At 46.0% G+C, this 22144-nt stretch overlaps 1 protein-coding gene across 4 annotated transcripts in view; it reads left to right on the top strand.

The window, feature by feature from the left end:
• The window catches only part of NFRKB (nuclear factor related to kappaB binding protein), a 988461-nt gene that overhangs the window by 894959 nt on the left and 71358 nt on the right, over positions 1 to 22144 (top strand). For all 4 annotated transcript variants that reach the window (XM_086956902.1, XM_086956901.1, XM_086956903.1 and 1 more), the window contains one exon: positions 11606 to 11741. In XM_086956902.1, the coding sequence (XP_086813028.1) occupies positions 11606 to 11741 (136 nt within the window). The remainder of the gene's footprint in view (positions 1 to 11605; positions 11742 to 22144) is intronic.

Raw genomic sequence — 22144 nt, 5'->3', positions numbered from 1 at the left:
ATAGTTAGGAATTAGCATTTAAAAAACCTTGCAAATTCACTGAAAAAACCTTAGGTTTCAGCCACGTTACAGTTAGGAATTAGCAAATTCACTGAAAAAACCATAGGTTTAACACGTTATAGTTAGCTGGACATTTCACTCATACAAAACCATTGAAATTTCCCCGTTATAGTTAGTTCAGCTAACTATAACTTGCGCGCCCGCAATGCACTGCTGATGATGTCGCATATTACATCACTCATGACATGGTCAGTGACATCACTCATTACATCACTGATGACATCTCAAATGACATCACTCATGACATCATCCTTGTGAAAGAGTGTCAGACCTCCTCTCACTGTAATATAACCTTTCAAAAAAACACTTTGAAAAATAGAAACTAAAATTTGCAAAACAATGGAGATACCAATACCAGTTGCAACAACCTATTCAATAATTACAAAATATACATACACATCCATTCATTCACCAACAGTTCTATATAGTCACTCATACATGCACTCACTCATCACATGTACTCATACACCTATACATCCTGTTACACACCGATACTCATCCATAGAGATACTCACACATGGAAATAAACTATCAAACATACATTTACTTGCATATACAGCTATAAACACAGCACTACACTTACTTTTACAAAAACGTACACATACTTGCTCTCTTAAACAATCACTTATAGAAACACATACTTATTTATACAGGAACTCTTCCAATCTCTCACACTCTAACATACACTCACTTATATACATCAATACTCACATATATTAGTTTAAAACATATGTAGTTACTCATAAAGATACTATTGAGACAGTCATTCACTCACCAACACACCCATACACACACTCATCCACCCATACTGTCCTGCACACATGCTGTCTTCAAAACACATACAGTGAGTCAGTCATTCATGCATGTATGCGCTAAGTAATACCCCCACCAAACCATACAGACACTCATACTGATACTCAAAAAACCAACTAATAACCCTTATAGACACTCATGTAGCTACTCACCAACCCATGCAACCACTTATACACAAAGTGAGACACTGATACAGATATTTACATATTTAAACATTACTCGCTAATACATGTATTCACTAAGATACTTAATGAGTCAGTTATACAAACAATTTTACAAAAAAAATCATCCATTTAGACACTAATTTTCCCATTTATTCTTCCATCAACCTTTAGATATACATATAAAAAAATATTTATTTTTCAGAAAGACATACATTCACTGGATGATGTCATTAGTGATGTCATTTGAGATGTCATCAGTGATGTCATGAGTGATGTCACTGACCATGTCATGAGTGATGTGATATGTGACGTCATCAGCAGTGCATTGCGGGCGCGCGAGTTATAGTTAGCTGAACTAACTATAACGGGGGAATTTCAATGGTTTTGTACGAGTGAAATGTCCAGCTAACTATAACATGTGTGAAACCTATGGTTTTTCAGTGAATTTCTAAGGTTTTTTAAAGGCTAATTCCTAACTATAGCGTGGCTGAAACCTATGGTTTTTTTCAGTGAATTTGCAAGGTTTTTTAAATTGCTAATTCCTAACTATAACGTGTGTAAAACCTATGTTTTTTCAGTGAATATATATATATATATATATATATATATATATATATATATAACTTATAATTATTATTATTATAATATATGTCTATATCTATGGCTTGCCTATGGATACCCCTTTTTTCTTCATCTCCAAATGTCTTTGCTACTGCGAAGTCTGGTCCTCTGTCTGCATGTTTTAAGGGCATTGTCAATGCTGTTCTCGGTCTCGCACTTGTTCTAAAGAGACAGTGTTTATGTTCAGTGGGGTTAAATGCTTTTAGGTGCTTTTTCATGCATCCTCCACAATTAGGGTTCCTTTAGCGTCCCACTCCCCGGGGTGGTACTCCAGCTGCACGCTGCTCCTTTCTTGGTGCTCATGTGCTGGACGATGTGCCTCTCTCGGAGGATGTGGTCTAGTACTCTTAGCCTGTTACAACGCGGTTTTTACATCGCATACCATTACAACGCATAGTGCTTTTAGGCGCTGGATAGTGAATTATTTAATTTACTATTCCAACTCAAGTCCCCGTGGATAGTAGGGAAGGTGTTGGATAGTAAATTAAATATATTCCCTATCCTAGAGCGCCCCCCAGCGCAATGCGTTGTAATGGTTTGCGTTGTAATGGTTGCGATGTAATGGTAGTGCGTTGTAATGCTTGCGTTGTAAGTGATGTTTACCCTTCACAGCTCCTTTTGGCACTATGTGCCTCTCTTGCCACTCCCTTCGGTGGTGTCCCTTTCATTTGGATATGACCCTATTCTGTATCCGTTATGCATGTGGGACGGCTCCTCTGATGCCGGTCGTCCCAGGTGTTGTGCCTTGCATTTCTATATTCGTCGGTTAGTTCTCACCTTAGCCTTCAAGCTGCCTACTTGGGCCATTCTATGTTCATTCTAGCTACGCCACCCTGTTGTCCTGCTGGCTGGGTGCTTTGTGCATGTTTCAGTTGTGGCCACATCGGCAGGCTTCAGGTTGATACTGTTCGCCCCTGTCGCCCCCTTGGGTGGCTCGGTGTGCACTTGGCATGTTTCTTGCTCCTGCCTGTTCTTCTCCTATGTTGCTCAGTTCCTGCCTCTTGCCCATCGGTTCTTGGATGTGGCCTCTCCGGCCTCCGTTCCATGGGCTAGCCTGGCAGGCTCTGGTTACATCTGCTCATGTTGTCCTCAACCTTTGGTTGGTGTCCACATAATGCAATAAATCAGCTGAGAGTGGTCCTTCTTCCTCCTGTCTTTCTGGACTCTCTCTATCTTTTCCTCTTTTGGTCCGGGATATAACTTGTTCCGTTATACATCCCATATTCATACAGGTATGGTGTCTCGCCATTCTGTCTGTTTTTTAGATGCTTTGCTTCCCGTTTTATTTTGCTCTTCACAAGCAATTTGGGTTACTGTGTAGGCTGTTCCGTCACAGCTTTTCCCATAGTCTGTCACTTTGTTTTCGGCTCAGTGCATCGGGCACTTTCTGTTGTTCTGTCGCAGACCCACCTCCCCCTTGGGGTATGGCTGTGGGATCTAGTTTAAGTTAAGGAAACTGCGACTAGATGGCTCTATCCGATGTACGAGTTACTTACCTTCAGTAACGATGTATCTGGTAGAGGCATTGTCTAGCGCAGATTCCTTAATGCCCCCCCCCCATCCTCCCCGTTCTGCCAGACCTTGCCAGGTTAGCTTCTCCACTTGCCTCCTTTCAGTTGTCATTTGTTTTTCAGTTGCCATTTGTTTTTCTTTCAAGGGTGCTCACATAGTTGCTCCCCTTTGGGAATTATCATATGCGGCTGACTCCCTCCAAGGGGCTTCTTCTTGTAAAGATGGTGCCTTTCATTCACTGTCATCAGGAAATTCTTCTTCTTCTTCTCCTGCTGCCTTCCCTCCCTCTCGCCTTCTCCATTTACTAGGGGCTTTAGTCTCCTATATATTCATCTTCTTTGAAGACCTGTTCAGCTCTGTTACAGGCTTTCATTATTATAAGGGAAGTGCTGGTCTTGTCATTCCATCTTGCATTAAATTGCTGTTCTTCTGTGTTCCACCCTTTTTGGACGGCACAGTTCTACATGGTAATAACAGTCTATTTTTGTCTGTTGAGGTATTCTTTCTTTGTTGCTCGCACTTTAGGAAAGGTCTACTCTTCGCTTTGCAGGGTTCTTGCTCACAGCCTTATTTCACTTTTGCTTTTCGCTTGTTTGTAGACAGTGTCTGATACTGTCTTTTACGATGGTGTTTTGCACCATCCGCCTTCTTTATTTCATGGAATTTTCATCCTTCGCACACTGTTTCCATACTTTCACAGTTTTTCTTGGTGGCTCCACGTTGTGCCGCGGAAAAGTTTCTCTGAAGAAAACTGACGTCAGCGTGCCGGGAGGGACTCCTATAACCTTGCTGACATTACATACGTGGACGACGTCAGGACGGGGTCGTGTAGCGCCGTCCTCCGGCGCGCAGAAGTGCTGCTGCAAAAAAAATTCCAGATCCAGTCTGACGCCTGGGGATATTCTAAGTCAAGGAATCTGCGGCTAGACAACGTTTCTACCAGATACATCATTACCGAAGGTAAGTAACTCGTACACCAATATCACATGTATGTTTTGTATTCAAAATCTGTTCTATTGGGGGGCGTGGCCAACTGCCGAGCATGGCGGCAGCTTGAAGCGGGAGCTCCTCCAGGCATAACGGCCCGCACTAAAAATCCGTACACTAATCCGACTTTTCGCCCGCTCGAAGGAGCGACATCGGCTCGGGGACCCGAGCGGCGCTGATTGATCCGACCCCGGTGGTGATCGGACGCCGGGAACTGCTCCATTCTGCAGCGACGTGCTGGGGCCTGTACCTGCCTGGCCGCACCGACCTGGAGTGGCTGGCGGACCCGGGCGGAAGTCCATCCTCCTCGGCCCGGGCGCAGTGACGCCGGCCGGCCACTGCTGAACTCTACCACGAGGGGTGCTCATACGCACCACCTATCCAGCGTCTACCCCTGTGTGGGCCGGGGGAACTGTCGAGTCCAGGACTGGCTGCAAGCACCATCTAGAAACAGCGCAAATACCAGCGGGGGCGAGGGTCTCCCTGGGTCCCAGGCGGCGCCATATTGGACGGAGCGGGCGACCAGAAGCGCCGTTCATGCTACAGGGTAAGACAATCTGCATCAAGGGCCCTGCCGTCTTCCCGCACTGCTGCCGATCCGAGTCTCACCCCAAATTGACGAAGGGACGGGTCTGAGCCCCAGTATCCTGGCGAAGGGACAGCATCGTGTGGGAGCGTCCATAGTGGTGCCCGACTCATCGTGTGGCGTCCTGCTTGATCGAACAGTCCCGCCTTGGCGCTGCTGCGCTGATACACGGCGGAGATCTGGCGCAATACGAAGGGTGCCCCCTGACAGGGGCTCACTGAAGACACACCGAAGCACCGCGGCGAGCAGCGCTACAGTGAGTGCGGAGGACGGGAGTGGCCGCGCAGTAGGCCGCACAAGAACGACTCGGAGGCCGGCGTGCTGGTCGTCACGGCCGCCGGCTGCAACGCGCCTGGGCCCTGTGGGGGGTACGCGGAACCCCTTGGAACCAGTGAGACACCCAATTGACTGCCTGGCGCCCGGGGGGATCACGCAGCTCATAGAAGCCAAGTGCTGGAATAGCCGCCGAGTGCAAATACTTCCTTCACCAGTGCAACGCCATGGCGGGCAAGGGTACGAGGAGTACGTCGACACAGGCGAAGCTCGACAAATTTGCGTACAGCCAGCATGGACAATCCCAGAATGGCGGCCGCCACTCTGCAGGCGCAGCTCCAGAAACGGGCGGCACTCAAAAGGTGACCTTAGAAGACGTTATGAAAACCCTCACCGAGGTCCGGACGACGGTGGGTTCCATCTCTTCCGAGGTTACTCTGCTTCGGGCGGACTTCAAGAAAATGTCGGAAAGAGTGTCTCAAGTGGAGGTAGTTACGAAATCGCTCATTGAGGACACCTCAGACCTGCAAGTAGCAATGGAGCGCATGGAAAGAGTCACTAAGCAGTTGCAGGAGAAGCTCGACGATCAGGAAGGACGCTCCCGGAGGAATAACGTCCGCATCCTAGGCCTGCCGGAATCGGAAGGTAAAGCTGCAATGGACTTGTACGTCGAGGACCTCATCAAAACCCAGCTGAAATCTAAAGGCCTATCTCACTTCTTCTCTGTTGAAAGGGCGCACCGAGTTCCTGGTGGGGCGGCCAAGCCAGGCGCCGCTCCACGGCCTGTACTGGCTAGACTATTCAATTTTAGAGACAGGGACGCCATCCTACAAGCGGCGAGGGTCTCCCCACCTGTAAAAATTCAGAACTCAACTTTGGCCTTCTTTCCAGACTACACAGCAGAGGTGGCTAGGCGCAGGAAATCATTCACGGACGTGAAGAAGACGCTGCGAGACAAAGGCCTGCCATACTCGATGCTTTTCCCCGCCAAATTGCGAATTGTGGCCAAAGGAAAAACGTGGTTCTTTGACACGCCGGAGGTGGCAAGAGAATGGCTTGACGGATGGAGACAGGTGGGCCAGCCCCAGCGCCCGCACAGGGACCGACAGAACCAGCGCAGCGGAAGGCCGGCGGATCGCCCGTTCAGCAGCCCCGCGAACGAGGAGGGCGCCACGGGACTGGAATCGGATCTTGAAAGGGACCCACTTGACTCTGGACAACCTGTCAGGGGCTAATTTGAGTAGGCTGCATGAGGGACAACACGTTTGCAGCCCTTGGGAACTTGACGCTGATGAAGCTGAGTAGGGCGGGCATTGGCCGGTGCCTGTAGGGGTCTCACCAACCCGACGAGCAAGTATAATGGACGGGGATGGGATTAAGCACTCTGCCAAGTTGGGGATGCGGGCGGGAATTCGCCCGTGGTGCAGGGGAGCAGGGAGGGGGTGGGGGGGGGGGGAAGTTGTAATGTTATGGTTATTGTTCTCAGTCATCACCACTTCCGTGTGGAGCACGGTCCTACTACAGGCCGTACACTCCAGGTACCCTAGCACAAGTCATTGCATATGTGTTACACTCCACTTCCACACATCAGTAACACTGGTCATAAACCCAGATGGCCCAACAGGATCGAGATACACCCGCTGAGGGCGGCCCTCCGATGACGGTGGTGCCCCCCTTAAAACTGCTCACATGGAACGTAAGAGGCCTAGGGGACAAAATTAAAAGGGGATTGGTCCTCCAAACCATCAAACGCCACGGGCCTGATTTAGTGATGCTGCAAGAAACGCACCTGGCTGGGTCTACATGCAAAGCACTCGACAGACGTGGATATGCCATGGCGGTGCACGCGGAATTCACTACAGGGTCCAGGGGCACTGGGATACTCCTTAAAAAGAACTCATCTTTTATGGTTGAAAGCCTCAGGACGGACGATCAGGGTCGTTTTGCGGCGCTGTATGGCCAGTGGGAGGGGAGACCCCTCAGCGTGGTATCTGTGTACATCCCCCCGGCGCTGCACTCTACAGCACTGCCGGCGCTTGGACAATTTCTCATTGACCTCCCAGAGGGTGACATGATCATTGGGGGGGACTTTAATGCTATAACAGACCCCTTGCTAGACACCTTTCCCGTACGGGAACGCCAGAGAGGGACTGCCACGCTTCCTGGTTTTCTGACCGCGCTAGGCCTCACAGATGTTTGGCGTCAATTGAACCCCACAGCGACTCAATACACGCACTACTCCTCTACACACAACAGTCTCTCACGTATTGATTACCTTTTCTTTTTGGGGGTGGGACTGGGATCAGTAGACAAACTAGAGATCCTACGCAGATGCATATCTGATCACTCCCCAGTGTCCCTCCACATTACTGCTAAAGAGAGGAAGCGCGCCAGACTCTATCCGATATACCCCAACTATTTAACAATCCCTGGTATCAGGAAGAAACTCAAATTGGCCACATCGCACTATTTTACAGAAAATATAGGAACAGTTTCCTCGCCCTCGATACTCTGGGAGGCGTACAAAACAGTCCTGCGCGGCGCAGCCATAGCGGCAATCACGGGACACAAACGAGACTCCAGAAGTGAACTCGCTCAATTAGAGTTGGCACTCCACACCGCGAACACCGCCCACATGTCGGACCCCACCCCTGACACCACACATACGCTGCACCTCAGACAACAACAACACCTGGCTCATCTCACGACGATTACTAAGGGACACTTGGCAAGCACCGCACACAGGATATATGACGTGGGCGATAAGGCCGGGAGGATGCTGGCCTGGTTGGACAAGCGGGGTGGTAGCAACAGAGGTATACAGAGACTCTACACACAGGATGGCCAGCTGCAGACACACCCTGAACAAATAGTACGCACCCTAGCGCGCCACTATCAGGAGATATACACACCGGTTCGGGCCGTCACGGAACGGGAGGCGATAGCATCGCTCGACCACATTACTGTCCCCGCGCTTTCACAGGAAGCGCAACAGGAACTAGACACTGACTTGACAGAAAACGAAATCCAATTGGCAATACAGTCGTTGCAATCCGGCAAGGCGCTAGGACCTAACGGGATACCCGTAGAATGGTACAAGGCGTCAGCTCCCCTGTTGAGCAAACCCCTGCTGAATATGTATGTTGAGAGTGTGGATAGGGCAGAACTCCCTCTGGACCAGCGCACGGCCACAATAGTGGCCATTCCTAAGCCAGCCAAGCCGCCGACTGTATGCGCCTCGTACCGACCCATCTCCTTGCTCAACGTGGAAGCAAAGATCCTGGCGAAACTCCTGGCTAGTCGCCTGACCAAGCACCTACACACCCTAATACACCCCGACCAGTCAGGTTTCATGCCACACAGAAGCACGGCACTGAATCTGCGGAGGGTCCATGGGGTGCTGGCACGAGCGCATCTCCTTTCAGAACAGACTGTCATCTTATGCCTAGACGCCAAAATGGCTTTCGATCTGGTGGAGTGGGAGTATCTATTTGCGGTCCTTGCTCGTATGGGCTTCGGCCCGAAATATATTGCATGGGTACGGTTACTGTACAAGTCACCGATGGCACAGGTGGTAGCGAATGGTCACATTTCACCGACGTTCCCACTAGGACGCGGGACTAGACAAGGGTGCCCGCTATCGCCCCTACTCTTCGCGCTGGTGCTGGAGCCACTGGCTATCCTGCTCAGAGCAACACCACTGTTTCGGGGCATCACCTGGGAGGAAGGGTGGGAGGATAAAGTCTCCCTGTATGCAGACGATATGCTGATCTACATGACTAATCCCAATGAGGGTATTCCTGCCCTATTGACTCTGTGCGACGAGCACGGGAAAGCGTCAGGTTACACCCTGAATTGGTCCAAATCTATAATATTTGTACTTAAAGGCCCGGAGCCGTTGTTGCGGGATGACTGCCCCCTGCAGTTAGCGACCGGCTCATTTAAATACCTGGGTATTTTCATCACCACTAATGCGGCGGACTTTTATACCGCAAACTTGGTGCCACCTCTGGCACGTCTACGTGCGGACGTTAAGTACTGGGCTACCCTGCCACTAACCCTCCTTGGGCGAGCCGCGTTATATAAAATGATGGCTCTCCCCAGATTTCTCTATGTGTTAGAAAATACCCCTTATATGGTGGCTCCACGCTACTTCCAACAAGTCGCTGCACTGGTGTCTGCTCTGGAGCAACGGCCCAGCCCGTATAGCACATGACAAATTAGTGAAAAGCTGGTATGAAGGAGGGATTGCGCTACCCAATCTTCAATTGTATTATTGGGCGTCCCAACTTAAGATAATTAATCACTGGATCCACGTCCTGCGGGAAGACCCCGCATACAAGGCGGATTGGTCGCAGTTGGGGACGGACGGCATGCTCTCAGTGTTATACAATTTCTCACAGGTTCGGAAATTGCTTGGACCGACGTTACATACGGCGACCTTATGGCATACAGCACAATCTCGACTGGGTTGGAAGGGGAAAATCACCAGGATGACGCCGTTATGGGACACGAAAACACTAGGAAACTTAAGGTCCAGTAAGGGTTTCGCACAATGGGACCACATAGGGATTTCCGTGGTAGGAGACCTTTGGGACAAGGGCTCGGTGGTTGCATTCTCACAGCTCCAGCAGCAATATGGTCTGGGCCCCACTGAAACATTCAGGTATGTGCAAATCCGGCATGCACTGCTACACGCAATTCCACCTGACACCACACTACCGGAATCATCACCACTAGAGGACAGGTTACTGACGGACTTTATGGAACAAAAGGCAACCTCTCTCACATACAAAAAACTGGTTAACAACCTGTCAGACCCCACGCGGAAACTTAGAGAGAGATGGGTTGGGGAACTAGGCGACATGGACGACACAGAATGGAACGAGGCGCTTGCGTCACCAAGAGAAGTGGGCATTTCAGCTAGGTTCAGGTTAGTGCAGCTCAAGATTCTACACCGCACTTATTACACCAGAACACTTCTACACAGGATACAGAGGGCGCCACACCCCTTCTGTCTAAGAGGATGCGGGGAGGAGGGAACTCTACTCCACACACTATGGGATTGCCCATTGATCCAAGACGTATGGAGACAAATTATGCGCACAGTCTCCCAAGCCCTTGAGATGTCAATCCTGCCTGAACCCCGTAAGTGCCTATTGAACATTTGGGACCCTAATGACCTGAACAGATATGGACAATTGTGGGCCACATTGGCTGTGACAGTGGCCAAGAGGGACATTGCACAAAAATGGGGTGCTCCAGAATTGCCTACGGTGACTGGATGGATTAGGAATATGGACCTCCTAATGGTGAAGGAAAGGGCGGTATGCGTGCTGCGGGCCTGTCCCCGTAAATGGAATAAGGTATGGATGCCATGGAACAAATACAGGGGAGAACCGTGTGAACCCTTACCAGAGGACGAGGACTTGGATTCAGAGGAGGAAGAAGATTAGGGAGGGCGGACTTACATAAAGACCTCTGGTTTGTGATGAGGTGGAGCGAGAAAATGACATTACCTTTGACACCGTACTGATCATGTGCAATGGATGACAACTGCCTATGAACGGGTACATCATTCTATTGAAGTGATGACTTTAGTTGGGTTTTATAGATGTAATTTTTTTCTGTTAGTTGAAATTGCTGGGAACTGATCGCTGTATCATAAATGGGCGGATTACGAACTGAAACAGGGTATGGTATGTTAGTGAGTGAGAGTCTGTGCGAAATGGTTGCTATTACTTCTTCCATATCCATAGTGTGAAGATGACTACAGAGTGCCAGAATGTAATATGTTTTATCCGTCTCTTTGACAGTAGCATGTGATAATGTAACACTGGTGATCGAAAGTGTCAATGTGAATAACTTCTCTGCCCTCTTGACAATAAAGTTTTTCAAAAAAAAAAAACTGTTCTATTGTTGGTAAGTGCTCACAAGTCTATACAATCTACTGTCACATCGCTCAGTAAGGCATCCCAAAAGCAATATTAGCATTTTCTCTATGAAGGTGCTACTGTCATCAGTTAGAATTGATGATACAGCTTTTTTAATGGCGTTGTTGCGGGGTTATAAACGGTGCTTAATTTTGTGTTTTTTTTAAAAGCCTTAATCTTTTTCTCATGAGCCCACTCATATGGTTGCAAATTAACAAGGAGATCCAGTTTTGATTTCTCCTCATGTTGTATTTATCTGCCACACTGCACAGTGCTCAGCTATCTCTTGGCTAGGATCGTACCATAGAAATACCACATACGTGCATACTACACTTCCTGTCGCTTTATCTCGCGTTTCAATGTTTTTTTTTAAAACCTGCTTTCTTTCTTTGTTACTGTTTTCCTGTCTTTCTCTACTCGCTCTCTCCACCCTTCTTTCTCACTTTTTTGACTTTCTTTCTGCTGTGAGTCAAAGTCTGGCGTGTAAAAATAAGTCCCAGTCACTACAAATGAGTGCTGGTGCCCACCACCTGCACAATTTGAGCACTTGTCATGAATCCCACTAGGTATGCGTGTTAAGTCCCTCCTCTCTAACAGATCAGAGGAAGTGTTGAAATGTATTTCTTCCTATAAAATGGTCTTCTTCTCTCCCCCAGTCTCAGCGGACTTGGCAGAAACATTATTCTTACAACAATGCCAGCTGGAACAAAACTTATCACGGGTCACAAGCCTGTAAGCTTCCTGACAGCACAGCAGTTACAGCAGCTGCAGCAGCAGGGTCAGGCCACACAGGTAAAGACTGCCAAAGTGACCAAAATCTAAGGTAGAGGATAAACTGGTCATGGAGGTTATTTGTGTTTTGGTAACCTGGAATGTGTGAAAAGTGAAGCCTTTGACATTGGTTTGATATTGGTGATGAAGATGTATAAATTTTCGGTTGTCCTAGTTCCAGGTGATATGTATGATGCTGGCTCTGTGCATGATTTATCTTGTTGGTCTGTCTGCACTAGTGACAAGAGTTGGCATGAGCCACTTCCGCTGAAACTAAGGCTGTTTTTTGTGATTGTTAAAATATGAGCTGCGTCATCCGGGTTAATTCTGGTAGCAGAGCCTGGGAATCCTGTCTACAGTTCCTTTTCATACACTTATAGAATGCATGCTTCTTGTCTGTGCTGAATGTTTTAAGTGTGTATCTGGGTTGTTGCAGAGCAAGTTTCATCTGACAATTTTGTATTTTTGGCGTCCGATATTGTGTTAAAATTAGTGGGAAGATGCCTTGGTGGGCTCCAATGGTGACAATATTATGCTTATGATAATACTGGAGATAGTGCACATATTAAATTTAGATTTCTGTCAGGGGAGAAGCTTTTATAAGGCTCACAAATTATGCTGAGATCACTTCGTGAACATCTTCAAAATAAAGCTGCAGAGAGCCTGGCCAGCGTACAAATAGAATTGACCAAAACGGATCCCCTGTTCCTCACTACACCTCTCAAGGGCCGTGTGAGACTCTCACATAAACCTTTAGTGTACAAGACATCTCTAAAACCCTCAAGGGTCCATAAGCGTGATAACGGAGTGGTCATGAACTTTCATAGGAAGCATGCCTTAAATAGTTAAGATAATGAAACCATTATTAAGTCTGAGCTCCTTCGACCACCTCAGAAGAATCAAAAAAAGATTCTTGCAGAAGGGAGACCCATCATGTGTACTTCCCATACTTGCTTTTTTTAGACTGCAAGCACTGCAGCCTACCACGTCTTTCCCATGCCAACAACATGTCAGTTGTACCTTAGTACTTTCGAAAACAAACTCAAACAGAGCTTCCTATTCCCTCCTAATTCCTTCAAAGACAAATAGGACCTGCTTCAGAATCCCAACTGTAGACCCTAATATACACCACCGGTCATAACCAGTCCAATGCAAAGGTCTCTAAAAAGTAGGCCTATTCATCAAGCAATGTGATAAATCAACCTAACCACACCAACCTAAGAGGTGCCACCCATGAGCTGAAAACAAGCCTGATCAACAAGCCGTTTAAGTTGTTTCTACTATTAGGGGCTCAGAAGAAAGGCGGCGGTGTCTCACATCTGCAGTTGGCCCAGATATCTGATGTTTGCCCTCAATGAGACCTGGGTCAGAGACAAACATTCTAGAATCAATTCCTTTGGTTTTCAAAGTACTTCTCAAAATGGGGGGGGGGGAGTTGGGAGGTGAGAAAGACCTTGTTTGTTCTTCAGATATCATCTGCAAAGGATGACACCTCATGCACAGCATATAAAACAGCCCTCTTCACTGTAAGTCCAAAGTGCACCTTTATCTTTTTTTTTTTTTGAATGTTTTTATTCACATTTTTTTATTTATTTACACGTTATCCACACACACCCTCCCCCCTTGAGACCAGGACCCCAAGTCTGTTACAATCATTGGTATAAAACACATTATCATTCATTTTGTCACGATACTAAAAAAGAGTAAAAAAAAGAAAAAGGCATATGTTAGAAGCTTAGTCATCTTATCAATTCTAAAACAAAGAGAAAAAGAGGAGAAAAAACAAAAAAAAGAGAACAGATACAATAAGGCTATAACACATAATATTAATGAATCCAGTCAGTGATCTTGGATCCATTTTAACATAGGTTCCCACATTTTCATACCCCTTCTTCGTGCATTGTGCCCTTTATTTCTATATATAGCCACCTCGAGGCTACATGTCGCAAGTAATCTAGCCCTCCATTGCAAAAATGACGGTGGCATCGGATCCAGCCAAGATGATGCTATACACAAACGAAAGACAGCCATTGCCACAAAGATCAACCCATGTATCTGTTTTGGTCGAGCACTGCTAGTTGTGCACAACATAACCTCTTCAGTTGTACTATTCACCCTGATTTGGGATATGTCAGAAAGAAAAACAGAGATTTCCGCTAGCAGTTAGTACATTACATGAGGCAAACATGTGGGTAATATCTGCCTCGGGTAATGCACAGTGTGGGCATGTTGTACCTTTACTCAACATGAAGAAGGGGAGAGGGCCATTAGTGTTTAGACTCTACCACCCCCAGGCCCCCAAATGAACTCAAATGTGCACACAAAAGGGCGGTGTATAGAGTACACAACTAACACAAAACAGACAAATTTCTCTGTTTGGAAAAACTGCCCTCACTCACATACCGAAGTATGTGACATGCTTCATCATCGGGCCTGCTTACAAAACGCCCTGGTGTAGCCACACTCAGGGCGGAGCATAAGGGAGGGGGAAAAATATTAAATTCCACACCACAAGACGTACAACCGAATAAATTAAACACATACGACACATAACAAAAATGTGGTGAAAAGCTGTGCAAAAACACCCTGTGGTTGAAACTGATAGTGCGACAAAAAGTGCAGTTCAAGGGAAGTGATTAAAACTGATTAAGGGTGCCAACTAAAAAAGGGTTGCTTTATTAGACGTTCCTTGGCACCCCTATCAGAAGTAAAAGTAAGAGAAGGATGGGAAATGTCTTGTAGAGGAAGTGAGGTTCCTCAAGACTTCCCTCCTACCACTGCTGAAGTCAACATGTTTCGACCGTTAGGATTGTGCCTCAAAAGGTCAGCCCGGTCTTCGTCAGGACTCTTCGCAATCAGCGCCACTCTAGGCCCTCCCGTAATTTGGTTGCTGGACCCCTAGAACAGAGCAGGGCTTCTGGATCCGTACTCTTCTAATTCACGTGTGGAGGCTGATCCCAATATTGCGGGAAAACACTCACTGGAAAGGAGCAAAAAGAGGTGATAAAAATAGTCACAATCACTCTCTTCGAAACCCCCAACTAATTCCAGCATCTAATTAATCATGATGGTGATAATGTGTTAAAAGAATATATCCAAATTATAGCAATGTCAATGCCCCTGCTCTGTTTTTGACCCGGGTCCTAGACACTGTCCCCTCTGGATTTAAAGCATTGACCAGTCGTTCACCCATTGTAACGATACTTTAAAAAGCAAAATACTGCCACTTTCTGTACCCCCGTGCCCCGCCACACACACACACACACACACACACACACACCAACCTCTCATAAGCATATTACTTGTGATAATAGGCTCGGGTAGGTGTGTCCCTCTGTAGTACTCACCGAGTTTATGATTTTCATAAACCCAAAATGGTGTCCGGCAGGAGGGTCTCCCAAGAACACAATCTAGAAGAGAGTGAAGCGGGAGGTCATGTTAACATGTACAGCCTCACACCCGGTAACTCATCAGCGGTCCAAATAAGCCAATTATAGCAGTGGACCAAAGGGTCCCGTCAAAGTGCCCCTGTTGTCACTCTCTGCCCATGAGTCCACCCCTTTTACCCATCTCCTTACTGTTCCAAGGGCTCGCCCTGTCGTGTCTGCCTGTCAACCCGAACACCGCGCAGATACTGTTCGCGGCGTTCGGACGATATTTAAGCAGGAGCTGAGCTATTCCTCCACTGTAAAATCATGGCATCCGACGTGATCCGAGCGTGGGTGTCATGACGTCAAGCGCAATGCGTGTAATACGCTTAGGGGCGCTGGGAGTTGTAGTAAAATCATACCCAACGTTGTTTATAGCCAATAACGGCCCCCTTCAAGATCGTACTTAGCCTACACATGCGCCATTATTAAAAGACTCGAATATATACCACAGAATCTTGCCTCTTTCCCGCATGGAAATATTTCTGGACAATATAATCAGTAAATCATGCTTCAATGTTTGTCTGCGGGGAAAGATGTAAATTCCCCTATCAGACCTGCATACCAAAATGATCCTATGCCTTACATGTGAAGTTCACAATGAATTCTGCGTTGGGGGGATCCCCCTAGTGGTACGTACCCATCCATCTCAATATAGTTGTTATAATACATATGCACAAGAGGAGAGTAGATGTCACAGTTTGTCACAGTTGAAAGTCCATGACACCGGCCCTCCCTACATCGTACCAGACATACTGTTGTACCATCGTCAAGGGACTCTGGCAGATACCTCAATGATCTAAAATGCAATCCCCAGTGGGCCCATACCCCCCCGGGGGTGTAGTTTCATGGTAGACCCTTATACAGAGAAAGTATTTATTTATTTATTTATTCCATTTGTATGGCGCAACAGCTACCCTGGGGGTTTCCACACCTTGGATCAAAACATTCCATAGGGTCATAGATTCATAGTATCATTCTTGGTTGAAAAGCCATGCCTTGACACCTTTCCTAAATTTCATATAGTTAGGTTCAAGGCGCAGATTCAGCGGGATTGAGTTCCATAGTGCTGGCGCCAAGTAACCAAAGGAGCGTCCTCCTAGTCTTGCTCGCGTGAATCTAGGAACATCAAATCTCTCCTGATGGATAGATCGGAGGTTCCGGGTCGGGATGTATTTATGGACCAGTTTGCACAGATAAGCTGGTGCTTCTACTATGTTTATTTTGTACATGAAACATAGCGTCTTAAATTTAACTCTGTTGTCCATCTTGAGTTAATGTAAATTACGTAGATGTTCCGATACATGTGCTCGCCTAGGTAGATGGAGAAGTATCCTGGCTGCCGCATTTTGCACGACCTGAAGTCGGCGTATAATTTCCTTGTTGGCCCCCAAAAACAAGATGTTACCGTAGTCCAGCCTTGACTCAATCAATGCTTCCACTACGGTTCTCTGTGCCCCTTCCGGGAGTTGCCACAAGATTTTTCTCAACCATTTGAGAATGGCAAAGCAGACTGATGCTGTTTTAGTGACCTGGGTACGCATTGTCAATTTGTCATCTATTATTACTCCTAAATTACGAGCTGCCGTGACTGCTCTCGGGAGAGGCCCCATTTCAGTAGGCCAATGAACTGGACCCTAAAGATCTTTCTGGTCCCCGAATATGAGCAGTTCGGTTTTGTCTCCATTCAGTTTTAATTTTTTGGAATGCATCCATTGCGCCATGCTCTGTAATCCGGAGTGAAGGGAAGAGGGAGTCTTTTTAACGGTTGATGACAAGGAGAACACCAGTTGTGTATCGTCCACGTATGAAAAGATCTGTCCGCTATGTACGCAAGAGGGGCAATATAAATATTAAATAACAGGGGGCTCAGGATTGACCCTTGAGGAACTCCATGTGGGGAAGGTAAGATCTCGGAGGAGTTATTTTTGGAAAATACCTGGTAAGACCTGTCAGCTAAGAAATTTTCTAGCCACCTCAGTGCTGTCCCCTTTATCCCTATTCCCTCTAGGGTTTCTAGTAGTGTTTCATGGGATATAGTGTCAAATGCGGCACTCAAATCTAAAAGAATGAGTGCCGCCGTACCCCAATTGTCTAACGTTAGACGGATCGCTTCTGTGACTCCCAGTAGGGTGGATTCGGTTGAATGCCCTGCTCTGAATCCTGATTGCGATGGATGTAATAGCTTGTTGGTGGTTATGTATTCCCCCAATTTCTTCTTTACATGTTTTTCTAAAATTTTAGAAAACAAGGGGAGCAGTGATATCGGTCTGTAGTTCGACAGTATCTCTGGATCGCTATTTGCTTTTTTCAACAGTGGTACTACCATCGCATGTTTCCATACAGCTGGCAGTATTGCTTCCTCTAGTGATACATTTAGTAATACTCTAATGACGTTAAATATATCGGGGTCAAGTTGTTTAAAGATGCCAGCTGGAATGGGATCTTTTGGGGAACCAGATTTGATGCTATTGAGAGTTTCTGCAAATGACGTGTTGGTCTAAGGGTTGCCAGCTCGACAGTTGATTCCCGGGAGGGTCTATCCTTACCCTAGAACTCGGGATTCTATTCGGGGAGAGATGTGAGACCTCATCACTACCAAGGGATAAGTGAATGTTAGCTATTTTAGCACTAAAGAATTGGGCAAGGCCATTACACTGTGATAGAGACAGCGTTGGCGGTTCTGGTTGATGAGCGGCCCCCGCTAGATCCTTTAGAACCTTAAATAGGGTTCCAGAATTGTTTTGTGCTTCCAGAATAGTACTTTTTGTAAAATCACCTTTAGTTATTTTACATAACAGATGGTATGCCTTCAGAGCTTGTTTGTAGGTTTCCTTCTTTTCCACATCATAGTCTTTCCTCCAGTATTGTGTAATAGTATACTTAGACATGGTTGATATAATCCAAGTGCACATAGACGTGGATGGTATAATCCAAGTGCACACAGGACATGGGGTATACTAATTATCTCAGTATGTTCGTGAAAGACCTCCATGATACCAGTCATATCTCAATGAAGACTATCTACTTTCTGCCCAGTGACTGCCACGGAATCTCATCATTTAGTCCCACCAGATGACTCTTAAGGTGATACACCCATCTCTGTTCTCGTTGGAGTAACACCCTCTGGTCTTCTACTTGATGTCTACCCGGTAAGACCCTCTCTATCACGGTCCATCTTAGGTCCTCTAAACTGTGTCCCGTTTCATGAAAGTGTGCTGTCAGTTTTGTATTTGTTTTGCCGCACCTTATCGTGCTGCGATGTTCTGTTATCCTAACTCGCACCTTGTGTTGGTTGTGTACTCTATACCCTTTTGTGTGCACACTTTTATGTGCACATGTTGACCCTTTCCCCGTCCCCCATTTTGCTATTTTGTATGGGGTGTAGTATAGTGAGAAGAAGGTTTTGTAGAATTGCACTTGTAGTTTTATAGACATCAAACAAGTGAGCGACAGTTCGTATGCATATGGAGGAATTTGGGGAGATACCCCTAGTTTAGTCTGCCATGCTACCACATGTTTATCCATGTCATCTGGAAGTGATGCGGTCAGTACTTCATATATTTCCCCAATTTTAGGGGAGATTCTTTACAGAGATGTTCTATAGCTTGGCAGATTTGAAATTTAATACGGCCTCCTCCTTTCTTTAATAAAAAGTCTCTCAGCTGCAAAAATTTTAAAAAGTCCCTGTGAGTGATATTAAATTTGGACCGCAGCTCGTCAAACGTCATAAGTCCGTATGCCGAGAAAAAGCATCCGAGCTGTCACGCCCCTGCCTCGATCCATCTCTCCATACAGTTGTGTTGAAAAATCCCCGGAAGATCTATATTTTTACTCACGGGAGTATAATAAGAATACTGCCCCAGACCCAGTAATTTCCTGACATTCCCCCAAACTTTGGCGACACTGGAAATAATTTTAATTTTTTTTTTAAATAGCTATCATTTACATGGCGTTATAGGCACCCTTCACAGCCCTCCCCTAGAATAAGTTCTTGTGGAGTGGGTATGTTACCACCATTCGGGTTTTTAGATATAAGTGTCACGCTATATCTTAATACAGTGGCCCAGTAATATAACTTAAAGTTGGGGAATGCCCATTCTCCTCTTTCTTTTGGTAGTGTAATCCATCTGAATGCCCTACGAGGTCTCTTATACCCCCTTATGAACCGTGAGAACATGGTGTCCATAGTTTTAAATAATTGGGGAGAAAATTCTAAGCATATTGCCTGGAAAAAATATAAAAATCTTGGGAAAACATTTTAACTACGTTGCATCTACCCCCGATATTTAAATGTAGATTGTTTAATCGGATCAATTCTCTCTTGGTACGCTGGATAAGTGGTTCCACTTTGTCATTAACTATATTCTCAATACTAGCATTAATACTGACCCCCAGGTATATGGTTTTATCCTTTATTCTAGAGTCCCTCATCTTAATGTTATCATTAAGCACAATCTGTGTTTTGCTGGAGTTTAACTTGTACCCGGAGACTGTACCAAAAGTTTGGGCTTCTTTTTCAATTAATCTTATAGCACTGTTGGGATCACAGGTAACAATAGCTATGTCATCAGCATATGCTAGAGTTTTGGTCTCATGATTGCGCACTCAAATAGGGGGAATTAGTACATTATTTTCTAGCCTTCGTACAAATGTATCAATGTAGATTGAAAACAAAAGAGGCGAACAGGGGCACCCCTGTCTTGTCCCCCTGGTGATGGTAAATTTTTCAGACAGAACCCCATTAATCAATACGCTGGCACTTGGGTTTACATATAGCTTCTGAACCGCTGTTATAAATCTCTCTCCGATGCCACAGTTCGACATAGCGGCCCAAAGGAACTTCCAGGAGACCCTATTGAACTCTTTCTCCGCGTTGAGCAGAATAAGCGCCATAGGGTCCCCTGTTGTTCCCGTGTAGTCAAAGGGAGAAATAACTCTTTGCACGTGATCAATTGTAGATCTTCCCGGTATAAAACCATGTTGGCGGTCTGAGACAATTTTAGGTATCATTGGCGCCAGCCGTGTGGCTAGTAGTTTTGAAAATATTTTCGAATCCCCATTAATCAGAGTGATAGGTCGATATGATCCCATTTCCTGGGGATCTTTATTTTTCTTCGGAAAAACAACTATTTTGGCTGATGACCATGACAAAGGTGGATTCCCCCCCTGAAAGATATATAAAAACAGTTCTAACATAATAGTCCTGAGTTGGGGTGCGACTTTGACATAAGACTCAGTTGGGATCCCGTCCATCCCAGCTGCTTTCCCACTGGTTAGGGAGTTTATAGAGAGTAGAATTTCCTCCCAGTGATGGGGACTATCTAGTGTGTCCTGATCGCCTGTTTCCAGTCGATCTGTTGTAAGTGGGTCAAGGTACGCTTCAGGACCCATCTGCTCATTATTAGCTTCATGATACAATTTTCGATAAGATCCCTGAAATGAAGCTCTTATATCAGAAGGTTCAGATCTCAAGCCGAGTTCTGGGTCCATAATTTCTTTTACTAAATTGATTGATGTTTCTTCCCGAGTTAGTACCGCCAGCTGGTGTTCCACTTTTTCACTTAATTCATACGTTTTCTCTCTACGGGTATTAGCTTTGGTGACCGCCTTTTCAATTAATATCTCCGAAATATAATTTTTGTCAATTCTCACGCTACTCACTTCATTATCTGTTACCCTTCCCTCCTGTACCGCCTTAATCAGATCTTCCTCAGCTCTACGCATATTTTGTTCTAATATTGCCATCTTTTGTTTCCCTTCTTTATTAAACCGAAAGGAGAATTGCATTGTTTCGCCTCTGACACCGGCCTTCAGGGTATCCCACACCATGCCTATTGTGGTAGAGCCTAGATTGTCCAGAAAAGCCGGAATCCAAGTTCTCATGTGTTGTTAATAACTCTCATTCTTTAATAATGCTCTTTCAAATGTCCATGTCTTTGTAAGGGATTTGTCTGGACCACATGTTAAGCTTAATTCTAGTGGGTTGTGGTCCGAAAGGACTCTAGGTAGTTTTTCTATTAGACAAGTAGATTTTAGAGAATTAGAAATAAGCATATAATCTAACCTTACATGTCGGGAATGTGGGTGAGAATAATACGTAAAGCCGGGATCTCCATGGTGTTTTAATGTCCACCCATCAATTAACCCATGTAACCCACAAAGATCTTTTAATGCTTGGAAAACTTTCTGTTTCCTGCCATGAAATTTAAAATCTGTGCCAATGGACCATTCTCCTGGTCCTGGTATGTATGTTCAAGTCCCCGCATACAATCAGAGGAAGAAGCCAATGTACCAACTTGTTTGAGACCCTGATCAGTACATCTGGGTCATCAGTAACATTGCCATAGATAGTACACAGCGTCAACTTACTTTCCCCGTTGTTATAACAACATTCGGTGATTGCAAATCGTCCGAATTTGTCAGCCACTGATCGTGTAAATTGTACCCCCCCCTCCTTTCCCCTTGTGTTGAGGCTGTGATGAGTCGATACCCAAGTGTTTTGAGCAGATGTTGTGACCCCTCTATGTGCGTCTCCTGGAGGCATATGATAATTGCCCCTGTCAGCTGGAGTCCCACCGCTACTTTGTCTTTTTTTTAAATCATTTAGGCCACATATATTGATTGAAAGTATTTTTAGTTTAGCCATACTGGTATTCACTAGTCAACGATTGGTTTCTGTGCTGTCTTCTAAGCCATAGTGCTACCTCGTGACTTCTTTTCTCGTATTTATACCGCTCTATACCTTTTGAACACCCCCGGTAGATTTCTTGGGTCCTGATCTCCTTCACCCTCGCTCCCCCCCCCCCACACACACACCACCTTTTTTGAAGCTGCCAGGCTCAATCCTGAGCCTGTGTGATAACGTCTGACCAACCTCACCCACTCTCCACACCCCCTCCTCCCCCTGCATCCGTGAATCTTCCCTGTCTGACCCTGGAAAATTACATCATATCTCGTGAAATGAAATCAACACCGAGAATAAAAGAGAGAGAA

Source organism: Lissotriton vulgaris, chromosome 2_1 (genome assembly GCF_964263255.1).
Source record: "Lissotriton vulgaris chromosome 2_1, aLisVul1.2, whole genome shotgun sequence".
In the NCBI taxonomy this organism is placed as follows: domain Eukaryota; kingdom Metazoa; phylum Chordata; class Amphibia; order Caudata; family Salamandridae; genus Lissotriton; species Lissotriton vulgaris.
The sequence above is the reverse complement of the archived record's forward strand: the minus strand, read 5'-3'. Positions and strand labels throughout refer to the sequence as shown.